This window comes from Lotus japonicus, chromosome 1 (genome assembly GCF_012489685.1).
Source record: "Lotus japonicus ecotype B-129 chromosome 1, LjGifu_v1.2".
Taxonomy (NCBI): Eukaryota; Viridiplantae; Streptophyta; class Magnoliopsida; order Fabales; family Fabaceae; genus Lotus; species Lotus japonicus.
In genome coordinates, this window is record NC_080041.1 from 121,380,924 (window position 1) to 121,394,772 (window position 13,849).

At 38.0% G+C, this 13,849-nt stretch overlaps 2 protein-coding genes and 1 pseudogene across 2 annotated transcripts; 2 read left to right on the forward strand and 1 right to left on the reverse strand.

The window, feature by feature from the left end:
- Window positions 1-4,178: 4,178 nt before the first annotated feature.
- LOC130729998 (protein PHYTOCHROME KINASE SUBSTRATE 4) lies at window positions 4,179-5,948 on the reverse strand. The gene has a single exon (XM_057581867.1). It carries the CDS (start codon window positions 5,946-5,948, stop codon window positions 4,374-4,376), a length of 1,575 nt encoding a protein of 524 aa, XP_057437850.1. The 3' UTR covers window positions 4,179-4,373.
- Window positions 5,949-6,268: 320 nt separating this feature from the next.
- LOC130730000 (uncharacterized) lies at window positions 6,269-10,931 on the forward strand (annotated as a pseudogene).
- Window positions 10,932-11,849: 918 nt separating this feature from the next.
- On the forward strand, window positions 11,850-13,820 carry LOC130730001 (uncharacterized). Its single transcript, XM_057581871.1, has 3 exons — window positions 11,850-12,795; window positions 12,907-13,054; window positions 13,249-13,820. Exons 1-3 carry the CDS (start codon window positions 12,409-12,411, stop codon window positions 13,482-13,484), a joined length of 771 nt encoding a protein of 256 aa, XP_057437854.1. The 5' UTR covers window positions 11,850-12,408; the 3' UTR covers window positions 13,485-13,820.
- The last annotated feature ends 29 nt before the right edge of the window (window positions 13,821-13,849 follow it).

Consider the following 13,849-nt stretch of genomic DNA (forward strand, 5'->3'; position numbering starts at 1 on the left):
CTTAGCCATTGCTTAGAATAAAATATATATATACTCTATCATTCACCAATAAATTTATACGTAGTGAAGGATTTAACTAAAAGTAAAATAAGATATCTTTATTAGAGCAAAATTTGCATCAATTATTTTACCTTATATCTTATGTGACATTTTGGACGAAAAAAATAGTGATAAGATATATCTACTAAGATACTTTGCATGAGAGATGCTCTAAGAAACACAGGCTATATCACTCCCCTCACGGGGCACAGCAAAACTGTAGCCATGTGAATGCCGTGGGCTGAAACTGAAAGCTTTTTGCCTTTTCTGGCATTGTTTTGTAAATAGTATGCAATGCTTGGTGCTTAACTGCTTAAGGGCCCTATTCAGAAATTTCTAGCTCAAACTCGAACTCAGAATTGAAGCACATGGCTTGTATCCTAATGATGCTTTGTATCTGGAACCAAAAACCTCATGAAAACAGAAAAACAAAACCTCAAGCAATCAACTATAGTTCTTTCTGGGCCCTGTTATTTTCTAGGGAGCAAATCATATCCATCAAGCTGTAAAAGCAATCAAGCAAGCGTTGTATTCTATGGAGGTACCTAAACATAAGAAATATGGGCCAAATGCATTAATTATTAAGGCATCCAAAGATTACCCCACACTTGCTTCTCAAGTTCTTATAATTAGCTAATTAACTACTTTTTTATGTTGGGATGAATCTTATGATTAATTGTATTTCAGTTGTAGGGTAAGCGATTTAGGGTAGTTATTATTTTTTCTTTTGTCTTTAACGAATGTTGTAACTCATTTAATTGTATGTCATTTTTTTACGGGATCTAACTTGCTTATCACTAGACCAACACCTTATTAGTTCAGGGTCGATTAATATGTATGCACGCATAAAGGCCTTTGAGAGAAAACAAGATGTATTTAAATTAACTATTTTTTTTAATTATTATGATTTTTATTCAAAATTATCTTTCAACCTTTTCAAAATACAAAATTACTTATCAATTTATTTAGCTTCTCATTTTTTAGAATTTATTAATAGATAGTTAATATTATTATTTTGGTAACAAGGAGGGCAAAGCCCCTAAGCTATGAAGAAATAGTAGAGCCTAGTAAAAATAGGTCCAACAAAATCCCGAGCTAAAAGCCTCTCACACTCCTTATCATTGGTTGCGCCTACGGTGGGATTATTTTGATTTTGACCCATACTGGTCCAATTTAACTTTTGGGTGATAAGATAAAAATGTCTTCTTTTCCACAATTTTTTCCATCTTTTTCCTTCCTTTTCCTCCACCCGCTTCACTTCTCCTTCAACAACATCATGCGATGGTGATTGTTCCCCTTCTTCATCAGACCAACCCAGAATCACAAGCACCAAACTCATAATCTCATCTTCCCAAACCCAGAATCCACATGGTCAAAGTCGACCAACACCCAGAATCTCATGTTTCTTTTTTTTTGTGCGTAAGCCAAAGTTGTATTAATATGCACAAGAAGTGCTATAAGTACAATAATTATACAGGTGAAACAAACCAAAAAGAAGGGAAAAAGAGAGAAGCTGAGAAGAGGCAGAACATAAATAGAGAGAGAATAGAACTAAAAAGACCGAAAACCCAGTACAGGGAAGAGAACGCCAACCAGTGGTTAATCACCCCTCCCTACACAACCAATACATGTCAAGATACAAAAGAACCACCTCGTTGCAATCCCTCCACCAGGTCCATTGACTCCAACCACTTCAAGCCAGGCCCCCATTGCTACAACAATCGCCCAAAAACACGCTGCCTTGATGTTAGTATAGGTTGAATCATGTGTGTGTGTGTCAATAGTTTTTCTCTAAGTGCGTGATTAACAAAAGTAAAAGAAGGGTTCGCCACTTGCAGTGGTGATTAGAAAAGTGACAATTTATACTAGTTGTTGAATTAAAAAAAAATTGCACTACTTCAGTAAATTTTTCTAAAAAGTACATTATGTTTGTACAAAAATCGTCATAGAAATATGATCAGGTTAAACCTTTAAATTTAACCTACGATATGCCACTGGTTAGGTTTGGGCTGCAATGTGGACTAGACTTAGACCATGCAAACACTGGCCTAACCTGTTCATTTTCATGCCTACTCTTACCATATGGAAATTAAAACACTATGCTATGAGGAACAGAGAATTTATTTTGTTTCCTTTGTGTGAAGATCTTAATGGACCCGGGGAAGTTAACGTATGAAAAAAGACCTTTCCGTTTCAAATCGTCCCTGTCCTTCCCTGTCTATAGCTTGTACTTCTGAATGGCTTCGATGCATCATTATCATGTCCATTATGTGTCACTAGCTACCCAATAGAGCACTGATTTTGGTTTTGCTCAACTCATATAATATGAACATCGCACTCTTTAGCTTTAGCATATGACAAATTTTCTCAGTTAAATTTGAAAAAACAAGAGTAGAAAAAAAAGTTTACCACCATAATGGACCTACATTTTTTAAGCAATGTTTACACTTTTGGAGAATGACTTTGGTCGACATGAAAAAAAAATGATAACAATAATATAGAATTTAATATGAGGGGTCCCTTGACGTTTAGGTCTAATAAAAATGTCACATGTAAATGTTTAGGGTTGGGTTTTGATTGACTTGGATACTGACTTGCAGAAAGGTTGTTAATTTAATTTATATTTTTCCTATATTTTACTTTTTTTACAGAATGGTTGCGCTAAATTATTTCTCTTGCTATATTACTCAGCTTGAGTTTATGGATCTGCGGTTAATATTAACTAGGTGACATCTTCAAATTCATAGCTCATAAATAAAATTTCACTGCACTTGAGCTAAAATAATTCATAGCCCGAGAGAGTTTTGAAAAGTCTCACACATTAATTAATTAGAAATATAACCATACTAGTTCTTATAAATAGTAGAATAATCATCACTTCTAAGCTATTTTTTTCGGCTGGTCTAACCTGAATCTAAGATAGTATCAGAACTTATCATAGATCTGTTTATTGAAGATTGCCGACAGATGATCATTTTTGTAAACTCCATGCTCTCGATGTCCAACACTAAGCGTGACATGGTGTGTAGAGACACTACAAGAAATGATCATGGTAGAGTAAAAATTTAGCATTAGTCCTAACGGCAGTTTGAACATGCGCTGAAATCACCGGTAAACATAGCATATGCCCCTTAAAATTATCCATTTGCATTAAACTCCAACTTCCTTCTTGCATACTCCTCCAAATGCATACACTATAATAAGAGGTAAGAGTTGGTTGGTAGCATATTCAACCAACCGGGTGATTTTTTCACCTACTATATGGAGCTCTCATACTACCTCTCATAAACTCAAAATCCATAATCCCAATTGCTACGGGAACACCGTTTAATTTATTTCCCTCACTCCTTCAAACCCTCACACTCACTTCTCCCATCGCCGCCCCTACGTCCTCCTCAGGCACCTAGGCCCATACTCTTTCCCTTAGCCTTTTCTTCCTACCTCCCCCTTCTCCCTTCGCCACCCCCACCCTCTCTCGGACACAACATTTTCCTCTCATCCTACGCCACCCGATCCCATTACTGTCCATTGCCCCACTACCGTGCCAGTGCGCCACCACTATACGCCCTATTGCCATCCGCTCATCCCCCACCACATCCACTACCTTTGATTGGAATTGTTAGTGTCGTGAGCTCAAATAACATGACAACTTATCGAGTTAACACATATACTATTAGATTGTATAAGTTTTATTTTACTAGGTTTTGGCCATCAATAAAAAAGTTAATAGTGAAGCTTATTCTAATGGCTTACCCAAAAAAAAAAATATATCAAAGGTATGATCTATCTCTATTCGTGACTCAATCTATATATTTGTGTATGTAATTGACATATATGTGATATATAAGAAATCACACATATGTATAAATAATTGAATTGAGAAAAATATTGATTAAGTTAGATTAACTCTCAGCCGATCATTTACGCGTTGGATGTGAATAAATTTGAAAATTTGCACCATTGTTCAATGCATGGTTCTAAATTATCTATATAGGGGACCCTTTTTGGCTCTAATTAGATTGTCATTGTCCCTAGCTAGGAAAAATGGTATAATTCATATGACAAATTGTACGATTGATTGAGAGTATGAACAACTTTCCCGTGGATTAATTATTATCAACTTGTTCACTTCTCATACAGGAACAATCTCTCAGTACCATTAATTCATCTTGTCTTAAATGACACAATAACTGGGTGAATAATTGATGAAACCCAAAAAAACAGAAGAAATTAAGAAAGCAAACAAATTATAACAAAACGGATAGAGCAGAAAACGGCATCGTTTTCGTCCACAAGTTCTGCCTGCAAACAACATCAACAAACAAAGCAAATGGCTATGTCGTGAAAGCAAACGACGTCGTCACGCGTGGTGTGTTGTTACGGTGGTGAGAATGAGAATGAGACTTCACAGCAAGTGGTGGCTTATTACTACTATTCACACCACCCACCTGTTTCCATGCTGACGTGGACCCTCTCTGTCCCTCTCCACACTTCACCGGTTGTGGGCCCACACTAACCGCTTTCTCGCACCGACAGCTCACTAACAACCCGTTCCCGCCTTTCCTCTTCCACTGCTCCGCCGCGCCGCCGCCGAAGGCGGTGGCTGCGGAGGAACCCGCGATGCTCTCCTCATACCCGTACCCTTCCGCGGTCGTCACACTCCACTCGATGCTCGCCTCGCTCGGCTCGTAGCACTCCGGCGTGGCGGTCTCCTCGTCGAACGAGTCCCTGCTTCGGCGGCGGTACGCCGCCAGGCACGTCGACTGAGTCGCGGTGGAGAAGCTCTCGATCTCGAAGAGATCTGAGCTGGCGTCGCTTGCTCCGTCGTCGCCGTCGTCGCGGGGCTTCGCCGGCGGGAAGGGGAAGCTGAGCGGCTTCGAATCGGCAGCAGCAGCAGCGTCGTCCGGTGGCTGGAAAACTTCAAGCGATTCTCGCGGCGGATCTTCCCCGACGACGGCGGTTCCGTTCTGGATTCGGAGTTTCGCCGTGGAGCCGGCGTTTGGGTTTAGCACCGGGAACGTGAAGCCGTCGGTGAAGGGTACCCGAACGGTGGTTACAATCGGGTGAGGTTGGACTTGGAACCTTTGAGACTTGGCGGCAACAATATTCGGTGCGTGATCCGTCGTAACCCAATCGTTGGGGGTGACTGTGAATTGATCATGAACATGATGTTGATTTGTTGCTGGTGCTGTTGCTGGTGGTGGTGGTGATGGTGATGGTGATGGTGAAGGTATGGTATTGATTTTGGGTTCTAGGGTTTTCTTTTTTTCTTCAACTTGAACTGATTTTTTACCAGAGCATGGGCATTTTCTCCTTAGAAGCCAATTGGATTTGGACAGTGAAGTTCTTCTGTGATTGTTGTTGTTGTTTGAATTTGAAATTGAATTTGTAGGGTTTCTCACAGAGACTGAGATTGCTCCTTGAGGGTGAGATAGCAAACCTTGCTGGCTATTCCAACTGGCTTCTGATGAAGCTGTTGGTGTAGCAGCGTGGAAGGAACGAGCTCTGTAGTTCCGGATGCCTCCGTAGCCGTCGACTGAGGATGAAGCTGAGGAGTATCTTGCAGTCTCTGGAATTATCACGCGTTCATTCTCCATGGGAGAAACCCTGCTGTTGCTGTTGCTGTTGCTGCTGCAGATGGTGACTTTTTGGGTGTCATTGTTAGCCAATTCATTGAAGTACTTGTGGGCATCAAAGATGCTGAGCTCGGAGTTGGAATCATCAATGGTGGTGCTTCTACATCGTCCAGATATTCCTGTAGTGGTGTGAGTGTGACCATGATGATGATTATGATGTGGTTGGCAAGTGATTGGCTTTTCTGGTGTGACAGAAGATGGATCTCTCAGATGGGTTGGTGGCTTTGGGGTAAGGTTTCCATGAAAGGCCTTGTTTGCTTTTTCCCTGTCCATTTTGTTTCTCTTTACACCTCTTTTTGAGTTAGTTTAATGTGGTTGTAGCTGGAAAATGCTGAGAGAGGATGAAACTAAAACTAGCACTGCACGAGGATGTGTTTGCCTCTGAAATTCCTTCTGCTGATTTATATGTGTTTCAGTTTCAACTTTCCCTGTCACCATGTACCCCAATTATGAATGAAGCTGTAAAAACCAAACATGTCATATTCACTTACCCTGCTTTTTCTCCTCACTCTTCAATGAAACAAATTCCCAGCCTATGATCTGCTTCTTACAACTTCACAATGGATTATAATTATAAGTAAACAACAAAATTGTTTGAATTTAAAATTATGATATATCCCGACCAGATTATGATGTTGATATTGATATCTATTTATGTAGATAGAGTGATGTACTAACCAATTACATGTGGTACTTCATCATTTGGTTGCATCATCACCATCTGTTAGTAGCTATCTTTGTCTAAGGGTTCAATCATTGAAACAAATTTCAGTTCCTTTTGAATTCTGATTGTCACTTGTCAGCTAAAGATTACAACAGTAGCTTTGGGATAGCACACAGCACAGTGAAATAAAAAGGAGATGAAAAAAAGTAAGACAGCAAAAGTGTTAATTCATTTTCTTTTGTATAACAATTTTCATAGGCGTTGGATTCTCCATGTTTGCAAAATGTATAGTTTCTATCAAGTATACTTTAGTCAATTCAGAGCATGCTTTTGAAATAGAGATTGAAAAAAGTCTTGACACTTTGACAGTGTCTCTAGGATTCTAGTTGTTTTACACATCAGAGAGTTATTTCAAGTCCAACAATCTCAATGATATATCTCAAATTTAATTGATAGGCAGAGATACTATAATTATACAAGCTACTATCAAAATATAACATAAATTTAGGACCACAGGTTGATATATGGTACAGTACTACATACATTATAAACTCTTCTAATTATTGACATCAGTTATTGGCTTGCTATTACTCAATTACTCATGCGTATGGTCCAAATCAGTGTCTTGGAGTGATAGAAGAATGTTAGGTCCATGTTGTATGCTTCATTCATAAGCCTCACAAGGGAAATGGTGGTTACTATTTAAGAGTTCTAAAAATTTGTGGAATCCCCTTATCCCTTGATGGATTGTTTCCTAACTCAAGATCTATGACAAATTGTCACGTCTTTTCCTTATTTTCTAAGTCGGGTTTTTCTCTTCATGTGGCTGCCTGATAAGTTTGGTGTCATTGATTCAAAAAAGTAGGCAAGGAAACAAGTCCTATCTGAACATCAAACACCAGCCAAGATAGCAGTGTGAAGGGTCCACTGTATTTGACATTTAGGGAAGAAGTTATGTCTGAACTCTTTAGAGGCCATAAAGAACTGTCTTTATGGGTTTACCCAATCAATTATCTGAGGTGGATTGATTTGGGAAGCAGTGCTTGGTGGGTCACCATTAACCTTCTAGGTAACATGCACTGTTTTATTGCCTGCTTTTAGACAATTTATGTAATGCCTCTTGATCTGGTGGTGGTCCAAATTTTGCCTTAGAACAAGATTTTGATTACATTCCTTCTATCAGATAATGTAATATATTCTTTTTACTCTGTAATTCTTTAACTTGTTATCAACATCTATTGCTTTATAAAATTTTAGCTTGGCTGGCTCAGGGTAATAACAAATTATTGTTACTGTTTCTTTTTGATAATTCTGTTAGATGGAGATAAGACACTCTTATTCAGGACAAGAATATGTCCATAGTGTGTGTATAGAAGCTGATACTTCGATGGATAATTTGACCATTGCTGTATTGCAATTCTTGGTCAAATGTTCCTCTGTGGAAAAAAAATATTGTTTTCTTGTATCTTGGTTGATTTATCTTTTGTTCTATCCCTGTAGTGCCTTCATTTAATAACATTCTGAATGGTTGATTAGGAAGAATTAGTGTCTATGACTTCAAGATTTTCTAAGGATGTTACAGTTAACAGTTTGTGGTATTGCCACACGCATTAAATTAAATATTCTACTGTTTGATCCTCACCAAGACACCGACCCTTCAAAAAGGAAAGTTAACAAGTTACTTTCTTCATGTTCAAATTTGCAAATTTCTCCCCACAATTAAAATTCTATATGATATTTGTGGTAGTTATCTATATACTAAATAAAGGTATGTTTTGTGAGAGAAGTGATTGCTGTTGAGGACTATGTTTACGTATCAATAATTATTAGTGCCCGTTTGGATACAAAAAAGCACTTATTCAAGCTTTTTTCTAGTAGAAGAAGCACTTTTGATATTTGAATTGGTGTTCGGATAACCAATTTTTAACTTGTTAACATTATGTTTCGTGTAATAGACTTAGGCAAAAGAGATACACAAGAAAGAAAGTGGCGAGAGATAATTAATCTTCCCTTGTTTAGTTTGGCGCCGACACATCAGAAGATAGATGTCAAAGATTATTATTTCACCTTTTACGCTTCTTCTCAAATTGTGAAGAGAATGATACTGACAATTTTTGTTTTATGTTTCCCACTTTGTCCTCGCACAACTTGTGTAACTAGTACATTAATTAATTATATATTTAGGTTTAAAATGTCTTTTCATACATAAATAATTTTCTTTGTTTTCACTTTATATTCAACCAAACGAGGAAAGAAGAAAGGGTCCCATCATTCTTTCTCTATTCTTTCTACCCAAACTACCTACCAAAATCTATTTTATTTCTCATATGTGTTTTTCTACTCATCAATCTCTTTCTCTCTTCTCTATTTCTACCCTTCACCAAACAAAGCATAAGAAAATATGATTGGACAAAAATAACCCTTCAAAGTTGTAGAATTACAACTCGTGTCCCATTGTAGTAAGCCCTAGCAGAGCTTCTCTCTCCGATCCCCTATCTCAGAAATCTTTGGTTCTCACCGCCGTCGCCCGCCGGAGATTGTAGCGCAGTCGACGTCGCCGGAGGTTCCACATATTGGATCATTCTTCCTGTATCTTCGTTTACTTGGAATCGTGTCGCAGTACCTTAAATTGAAGGTAAGGGTTTCTTTTACTTGGATCATTTTTCAGCTGAATTGATAGGAATAGGGTTTGATAATTGCCTTATGCAAAATGGATTTCACCTGTGAAGGGTATGATAATAAATTTACTAAACCTTATTCAAATCTCATATGAAGTGTTATTTCTTTTGTTTTTGGGTGATATGATCAGATGGATCTGGAGACTGAAAACAGACTAGCTGCTATGCTTATGAAGGAAGCTGCTGAATTGCGGCGGCAGGCTGAAAAAGAAGGTGTTCTGGCTTATCTTAGTAAACCTAATGCGCGGAGTCGGCCAAATTCACGATTTCTCACTGCTACTGTACTTGGGGTACAGCAAGGTTAGTCACTAATTTTACTTGTTATTGTTGCTTTATATTGTTATATGTTTTATCATTGTGTTACTGGGAAATGAAATTTTAGAGACCTGTCTTTTAATTGATCTGTTTGGTGAAAGGGAGCCTTGGCGCAACGGTAAAGTTGTTGTCATGTGACTGAGAGGTCAAGGGTTCAAGTCCTGGAAACAGCCTCTTGTGGGACCCCTTCCCGTACCGTGTGTATGCGGGAGCTTTTGTGCACCGGGCTGTCCTTTATTAATTTGTATCTTAAGGTTACATTTAGAAGTATTTGTTACTAACTTATTCTGATTACTTAAAGAAGAAAGTATTAAATGCTTTCATGTTTCTACTCTTAATTTATTAGTTTTCCTGTAATTCCTCAATATTCCCTGAGGGCACATGTTAACAAACCTCTGTTTTGAATAAATTTCCTATTAGATTCCAATGCTGCTTAGTCGCTATCACAATGAGCCTATATGATTCATGTACAAGCAGTTTCATGGAAGACACGATGTTTCTGAATGAAACACACAACTACTACACCCATTTCGAGCATTGAAGTTTAACTTAAATTTCTTCAATGTTTGAAACGCGAAAATAACAATTCTTCTCCTGTGTTGTGAAGTGTTGTAAATGAGTATGATATCTATGTGTTGAGCTGGTAGTTTATCTATATCTTTGAAATTGAATTTGGTGCTTTCACCAGCAAATCGAGCTGTGGAAGTGAATGAGATGTGGCGTGTACGGCAAAAAGAACTAGAGCTGGATGAACGAGTTAGAGGTACATCATCAGATAAAAGCAGTGTAGACAGAAGCCAGAGGGATGATAACTCATCAAGAAGTGTTATGAGATGGACAAGCAGGTTAACGACACATCAAAAGATAAAAATAATGGTGACAGAAGCCACAAGGATGGTAAATCACTAAGAAGGACAGGAAGACATGCTGTAGTGGATAGATGCACCAGTGTCTCTGCTTCATGCTTAAGTAAAAGAGAATATGATCACACTCCAGAAGGTTTAAAGGATGAAGAGCTTGAGAAGTTTCTACACTCAAGGTTTTACTTCTCTCTTATGCTTTCTGGTGTTTTATGTGCATACATGCTTTCATATAACCCCTCTCTCTAATTAATTTAAAACTTAGGAATCTCCATATTGATGCAGGACCAAGCGAGGCAGAGGTGCTGTTGGTCCCAGGATGGATGAGACTGGGCCTTTCCTTCCTCCTCATGCAGATGTGGAGCCTAGTACTACTAGTCCTGATGTAAGGGAACACCGGGTTGTTTATGGTCCAGAGAGGCCTTCATCATTGAAGTCATATGAATCTTCTGATGAGGAGATTGATGAAGACAGGCGGAGAAAGATTAAAAAGTCTCGCTCCAGCTACTCAGACAAGGAGCACTCTGAGAAACGAAAGTCCAAGAAGAAATCTAAGCATAAGAAAAAGAGAAGGGAGGAGAAAAGAAGCAAACATCATCGGTAAAGCCTATTGTGTAATTTATATTCTCACAGATGAAGGTTATAACTTGCAGGTACAGTTAATGGTGGATATGAAACTCATGTTTATACTTTGTAACATCATATATATAATTGCAATCTTGAAGTTTCTTTGTTTCAATGAGGTCATTATATCTTTATTTGTAAGAAATATATTGCATTAGATTTTGTCATTTATAATTTGGTAACGAGACAGGAAAGGAATTTGAGTAGGGCATGCAGCCAAACATAAAAAATAAAAGATATATAGTAGACAGTGGTCTGAGGAGGTGGATGAAGTCTTTCTTGACATTTTGATTGAAGCCGTGAATCTAGGTCAAAGACTTGATAACGGACAATTCAAAGCACATACATTGAAAACAGTTGAGGCAAAATTGAAGCAAAAAATTTCTGGGTGGGGAATTAAGTTGAAATCACACATTGAATATGCAATGAAGAGGTTAAGAACAATTTATCATATGGTTTATGATATATAATGCTAAATCAAAGTGGATTTGGTTGGGATGATGAAAAGAAAAATGATTGAGGCTAATGATGGTGTGTGGAACGAGTATGTAAAGGTTAGTGTTTGTTGATTTTTTTATCTAATAAATTCCTTTTGTTATTTTCTACTTATGGTTACCGAGAATCATTCAAATGCAAGAGTTTGGGTACACACCAATTCTACATGAGCGCACAAAGTACTAGTAAAGGAGTTGTTATCCCTGTTGATGTTGTTGAGGAGATAGGTAAAGATGAAGAACAAAATGACGATGTAGTTGAAGTAGATTTGATACATTCATATCACATCTATCAATCAGTCACAAACTAAAAGATAGCATTATTATGTGGAAAGTCAAGATAGAGGATAAACTTGATTTCTAATAGCATATTTGCGCGCCAGGGAAGAATCTTGGACAAGCCTCTTTGGATACTAACCAAAAAACACTCATCGGAGCTTCTCTACTAAAAAAATGCACTAAAAAATTTCAATAAATGCTTTTTGGATTGCATCCAAACGGACTCAGCGGCTTGGAAAAAGCTCAAAGAGACTGGGTGAAGCTGCAATTCACCTTTGAGTTAGCCAAGACGTATTTGATGATTCTATAAGCTTCATGAATAAGTTGAAGAAAATGGATTTACCATAACCATAGCCTTTTAAGACTGCAGAAAAAAAATCTCATTTGTGCCTCATTAATTGCATATATTTTGGACTATGTGATGATAATAACCGCATCATGATAATATATATAAAAAAATTTTCTTTTAATTTTATAGCACCGCAAAAAAGACATAAATGTGAATCACGATCTTCTATGGTTCTAAATTGAACTGCGCCAATTACCACTACAAAAAAAGTATAGGATGTAATTTATCAGAATAGTGTTGTGTGAGAATGAGGAGAATAAATCGTAATTGTTAAATCTAATAATGAATTATCAAAATTAAGTCAGTAAGTTAGGCATGAGATTTTTAAGTGGTCATATGAGAAAATACTAATCAAGAGTGCAAAGAAACTATTTGTTTTCTTGTTTGCCACTGACTTTCACCACCACCACATAAAGAATGAATGGGAATATGACTAAACCAGAGAATGCTTTTCTCACCATTCATCCTCTATGGCTCTTCTTCCCCCTTCTCTCAGAACTGTTTTCCATACCTCATCCCTACGCTGTCTCCTACTTCCTCCCAATAATCCCATCCCTCTTATTCCACCATTTTTCAACTCACTGACATGTTCAAAGCAGCCCCAGAATCACAGAAGCAAAAACACCAAACCCTTGGCTGTTTCTTACAGGTATTTCACTGAAGAAGAAGATGATGAAGATGAGGATGCTGATGAAAATCACACCTTTGATGAAGCAATGACTCTCTTCAATGGTGGAGAGTTTTACAAATGCCATGACTATCTTGAAGCCCTGTGGCACAATGCTGAAGACCCCACCAGAACACTGATTCATGGGATACTGCAATGTGCAGTGGGTTTTCATCACCTCTCCAACCAGGTTTTTATCTATCACTTGTTTGTGTCTTGTTATGTTCCATTTTATCTATGGTATGGTTTTGATTGGATTATTTGTTGTTGTCAAAATTAAATCTGTTCTTGGTCTGAATAGAATCATAAAGGAGCTATGATGGAGTTGGGGGAGGGACTTTGTAAACTGAGAAAGATGGAGTTCTCTAATGGACCATTCCATAAGTTTGAGAAAGAGATTTCAGCAGTTCTGGATTTTATTTACCAGACTCAGATAGAATTTGCAGCATGTGAGTAATTCCAACCTGTCTTTGGAATTCCCTCTACAATTGAGTCAAAATCAACTCTGCAGAGAAGCTGCTTGAGTAGCTTCTAGGTACCAGAATTGATTCTGAGGAAAAATAAGTTGATCCAAACCTGCTAGTGGTCTGTTTGGTTTTGAAGAAATTGCATTTGTTTTTTTAACCCCTTTGAATTTGAACAGGTAGTGAGGACATTTGTGTTGCAATGGATCAATCAGAAAGATCTTACCAACTTATGGGGGAATATGCTGCAGGGCAGCGTGTGTATGATCTAGAACTTGGTCGTGATGCATCAGTGTACATTGTGTTCTGCCCTCAAGGCTCTTATGGTGCCACTGAAGCCCCAAGGGTGAAGCTTCCCACACTTAAGGCTACCACTGAAGATCTTGTAGCCTATGAAAACAAGTACATGAAATAGTTGCCCCTGCTACATAAATCATGAAAGGTTGCATCCCAGGAAAGTCGGATTTGGGTTCCCTGCAATCAGAGCCACCCAACATTCACACATTTAAGATATCTGAGCTGTCCGATTAAATTGGTCGGCTCAGATTTTTCATCACAATCAAACAGTATACATAGACTGTGAATTTAGGGAACTCGTGATGGCAGGGGATCCATTTCCGCAAAACCCCTCAAAAAAATGGACAAGACTTAGATACAATATGTTATTTTTACGGCTGTCAAATTAGAACATGACACATACCTTGGAACATAAGAGTTGGGATAAGTTATCAAGAAAGTGGGGATTGAATTTTTCATCAGCAACAAAAACAGTACGTATAG